The sequence below is a fragment of the Montipora capricornis genome, chromosome 8, assembly GCF_036669925.1.
Source record: "Montipora capricornis isolate CH-2021 chromosome 8, ASM3666992v2, whole genome shotgun sequence".
NCBI classification, from domain to species: domain Eukaryota; kingdom Metazoa; phylum Cnidaria; class Anthozoa; order Scleractinia; family Acroporidae; genus Montipora; species Montipora capricornis.
In genome coordinates this window covers 51,632,731-51,637,730 of record NC_090890.1, presented here as the reverse complement: position 1 = coordinate 51,637,730, position 5,000 = coordinate 51,632,731, and the positions used below count along the sequence as shown (strand labels likewise).

Here is a 5,000-nt window from a genome sequence, read left to right as displayed (position 1 = left end):
ATTTAATAACCATCATCATCATCATCATCATTGCTTGAGGCCGGTGACACATTACTCGTTCGATAAATGTTGAACTGTCTCCCCTGTGGTATTAAAGGGGATAGGTCACGCTATTTTAGGTAGTTTTGTTTAATTTTGTTAATTATGAGCTCTAAACGTCAAATTGACAGAGCAAGAGTCTTTCATTTGCAAAATCACGGCCACATAACAACTGAGAATGATTTTCCAGCTGTGTAAATGACATTTTGATATAGACTGGAATTTGAAAAACGTCGGCCCACCTTTTTTCAAATTTACCCAAATTCAATCCATTTCAATCCTCTCCAGTTTTGTCCGTCCATGTCCCTTCTTGGCTAACCTGTGTTTTGTTAGAGTTCTTCTATAATTAAGTTTTGAACAGTTATTTTGATATTTTAGTTAATTCTATGACCATTCGATCAGTGCTGAAATTGCCTAAAATTGCGTGACCTAGCCCCTTTAAAGGCTGAAGTAAGGTGTTCAACAAGTCACATAGACTCATTGCATAAATTTCGCTGAAATTTGAATAACAATACTTATACATCTTAAGCCTCGTCTTAATGCTTTATAAACAAAGGTTTTTTCGCGTAGGTGTGAGGCTTAGGATGCGTTTTGTTATTCAAATTTCATCGCCATTTATGCAATGGGTCTATTAGTTCATGAACAGTGTTGATCAATCGTTTTCCTTTCTCAAGAGGCACATAACACAAAGTTCAACATTTTTTCAAATACAAATGTTGCAGATTGTTGGACTTTGTCATCAGCTTATTTCAAACTTATCTAACCAAGAATAAGTGCACTACTTACTGCAGATACTGTAAATGCAATTTAAATCAAACCAAATCAAAGCCGATCATATCGATTGTTGGTTTTAGACGAGAGGGGAAAACTGGAATATATGGGGAAAAATTATCGTGGCTAAGTAGAGAATCTTTAAGCGTAACCCATTTATGCCCCCGAGTCTGGGCATCGAAGGCGAGGGTGTAATTCCGTGTAGTTTCTTTTTAGCGTTGTGGTAAGTGTTGACTGCGTCGTATCAATGCCCTTCCGCGAGTGTTAGCGTTTGGATAAGCGAGTCCCTCCCAGGGGCTTTGGGGAACGAGGTAAAATGGCTAATTTGAACTGGAGAACAGGCGAGCAATGACAAAATATCTTAGGGAACAACGGAAACAAAAACAATTTTAGGGATCAAAAAAGCTGAGAACAAGTTTGAAAGTAATTTCGGGAACAAGGAAACCGGAGCAAATTTTTATAAGCGAATGTTCGTTGTTTTGTGTCCATGTTGGTGAAATAGTAGATTTTACAGTGACACATTTGCTCTCAATACTATGCCAAGCCCGCTCCCGAGAATAAATACAGAAGCAGGTCCTTTCGCCCGAAATAAGCTGAGTCCGTTTGCCCAATACGTAATAAAAGAACAAACAGCAAACCAAGTTCATCCATATACATATGCAGACCAGCGAAATGTTTCCTTGAATTTCAACTATTTTTCCATTAGAATACGTGACACATAATCTGTGTTCGATAATAGAAGAAAGAACAAATTAAAGTTTATCAGTGTACGTAGAAAAGACGGCTCCGTGCAAACACTTTCTCAATTTGGGCGAAAGGACTTTCATTCCCAGCGAGCGGGCTCTTAGTTCGGGCGAATAAGCTAAATGTAAATGTGCGCTTAGTTGACCGCTTCCTACAAGGGCTTTTCAGGATCAACCGGCTCAACAGGATCAGACCGAATGCATGTGAAGGCGCTCACGGCTGCCGCTGTACGATCCACTGTACGTGTGATCTCGGAGCACCGCAAACCCAGCCAGATGTAATTGACTGGGAGTCGATTTTGAGGAGGGAGGAAAACCGGAGTACCCAGAGAAAAACCCTCGGAGTCAGGTTGAGATCGACTGAAACTCAGCCCACATGCGACCCGAGGCCAGAGTTGAACCTGGGTCACAGAGGTGGGAGGCACGATTGATGACCACTAAACCACCCTGACTCCCCTTTGCCCTCCCCGGGCAAAACGAGTGGAATTCTTAAATTCATGTGCACAATTAAAATTGCTGCGACGTATATGCTCAATGATTTACTTAAAATTCTTGCGCCACTGTTCGAAGTAATGATAAGCAAAACCAAAACTAATGGCTGCTTGCGTGCGCTTAGACTATTTTCCCGCACTCAAAGCCACGTTTTCATAGATACGGGGATTTCACCGGTGGTCAAATTTTACCGGCTACTGCTGAAAAAAGGAAATCATAGACATCCCCGACGCTTCTGTATTTCTGCAATGGTCGGCGACAATTCAGGAGACAGGAGGACTTCTTCATGAGAATTAGCATGGAAGTTTATCTAATACGGCAAACGGTAGGCTGCTGCTTGGTGTAATAGCGTTTACAAACACAGAGGGCAAAATTACTAAATACTGATTGGCTGAGACAGAGGGCATTCTCATTTATTTCGGTAATCCAGTACTGTAAATTTCTTCACTCCAGTGTCTCTCCACCCCTCGACAGTTTCTCGACAAAATCTGGGACTGTCGGCAGACAGTGACACCACGACATATTGAATCTTGGCTTTAGGGTTCTGATTGCTTCGTCGCGTTGCAATTAACATATTTGGTTTCACGAGACTAAATTAAAAACCGCTGTGCATTTTTCTTGAGATCTCATGAAATTAGGGGTGTAGTTGTAATTGATTTTAGCATTAACAATTCGAATTCTTTTCATTCACATCATGCAAGAAACCGCTTCTTTTTCTCTCACCGCAGAAAGAGTCAAAGATCTTCCCACCAACCACAGGCGGGGCAGTAAAAATGGCGGCCGAGATGGAAGTAGCTTTCCTTGGCCAAGTACCCCTCGATCCTCGGATAGGACGCTGCTGTGATGAAGGAAAGTCATTTTTGTCTGAGGTTCCGGAATCACCAGCCGCTGACGCTTACAAGCAAATAATTCAAAGTATGCAGGCTTAGTGTATATCTCTTATTTTGTGGTTTAACATATAATACTCGGAGACAATTTTGCTTATTGCTTCTTCGGGTCTCGGAAAAATACTACGCAACTCGCAAAATATCCGCGTGTATTATAAGTCAAACCATCGAATTAGATGTATTTATTATTCCACTATTACGTCATTTTACCATATTTGGTCAAGAGAACGCGCAAAATATGAGACGGTATTACACTGTAGAACAGAGCAAATACGGACGGAACTGGAGTTTTCGATGAACGAAATTGTTTTCAACACGATACAAAGCCCGAGAATTTAGCTTGTCATCGCTTGTCTCTCGTCATTTCGTTTATACAATCAAATAAAGGACATTTGGCTGGCTTTCTGTGCCGTTTACATCGTTCGCAAGCGCCCTGAAGGACAGATGATGCATTTTTTTAGAAACACTCTTACCAAATAAAATTGAAGCAAAATAACACCTTTTTGTATAGTGGAATACTAAATCTCTTATTCGATGGTTTAACATATAATACTCGCGGACATTTTGCTCATTGCTGGTATTTATAATACTACGCAACTCGCAAAATATCCGCGCATTATATGTTAAACCATCGAATAAGATGTATGTATTCACTTCTTCAAAGAGTTTCAGCGAACTGGAAACCGCCCAACTTTCGTAAACTTTGTGTTGTCTTTCCCGTCGAACCTTTCTTTTTTGTCTCAACTATTTAAATGAACTTTGCTTGCAGGTGAATTTGGGATGATTATTAATTTTTTTTTTTGTAGAAATTTTAGACTATTGTGCGGATAAATCAGAAGATCAGTGAATTGCACCGGGAAGGATCACCTCAGATCGTTCGAAAACAGATTCTGTCTTCAATGATTTAAACAAAGTCTGTGATTGGATGATGTTGAATTCGCCCGAAACAAAGAGGGAAGCATGGAAAAGTGGGACTGGATTGACCAATCAGGTCAATAACCAGCCTACTTTAATTTCAATCCGACGACAAAAAACAGATCACTTGACTGTGAAGGTGACTTTTTTTTGTAAATGGAACATATGAACGACAGCTAAACAGAGACACATTCTAATAACGAAGGAAGGAGGACTGTGATGTGCCAATCATTGGAGGATAAACGCAATCAAAAAAAAACAAATAAGGCAAAAAACCTTACACAGAGACGAGCAGATTCTTTTGGACACGTCTATTGAAGAACCTGGTTATCAGTTGTTTCTGCAACAGTAATTTCTGGGAGGTTGTCAGTTCCATATTCCGATAGAGGAGTGGAGAAAACCCCTGTCTAGGGCTCAGGTTTTGGCTCTTGGAATGGAGAACTTCGCTCATGGTGTAAATACCTTTTTACCAGTTCAGTTTTCAGGTCTATATCATGCGGACGATTACCTCATCAGTTTCAGTTTCATCAATTTCTGACTTCTCCATCTGTTGTCAAAAGACTTTCCTATTCGGCTTTTAATGTTGTCAAGAACTAGTAATAGTAATCAGCAGTGATTATCTTCTACGGAAAGCAGATGGTAACAACAAAAAACGGTGCAGAACAGGATTCTGTTTGAGTGTCCTTTTTGTAATGGGTCTCGAGTGGTGTCCCTTTTAGCCCTTGTTTCTCATCCGATAAAAAGAGAAGCAGCTAAAAGCCAACTTTTTTCTGTTTCTTTTCTGCTTCATATTGCCACCGTGGTGTGTGCTGTTAACGTAGAATTTTGATTTCTGAGCAAGTTTATAGAAAATTTGCGACAAATTCGCCGTTGTCCTCGTAGGAAAAGACTGTCCTTCCGTGATTTCTTTTCAAAGGAACAGTATCAAACTTAGATTCATATTTTTTTGCAGTTTACCTGTCCTCTTACCACTAAAGTCAAACTCTACATCTCTATGCAATAAGCGCATTAAAAAGTTCCTCATATTACTGTGTAAAAGTCTGCTTTTTAATGATTTTTCTGCTTCTGTGTATGGAAAATAACTGAGTTTTCTCTGCGGTCTTTTTCCCATGATCTTCGCGGAAGTTACATTCTGTCCCTCAACAAACCTAGA

The 5,000-nt window shown here is 40.1% G+C and overlaps 1 protein-coding gene across 1 annotated transcript in view; it reads left to right on the top strand.

Annotated features, from left to right (window-relative positions):
* Positions 1-5,000, top strand: part of LOC138060724 (cytosolic Fe-S cluster assembly factor NUBP1 homolog) — an 11,437-nt gene that overhangs the window by 6,163 nt on the left and 274 nt on the right. The window contains exons 9-10 of the mRNA XM_068906583.1: positions 2,774-2,960; positions 3,739-5,000. The exon at positions 3,739-5,000 is cut by the window's right edge and continues 274 nt beyond it. Coding sequence (XP_068762684.1) covers positions 2,774-2,960; positions 3,739-3,779 — 228 coding nt within the window. The 3' untranslated portion in view covers positions 3,780-5,000. The remainder of the gene's footprint in view (positions 1-2,773; positions 2,961-3,738) is intronic.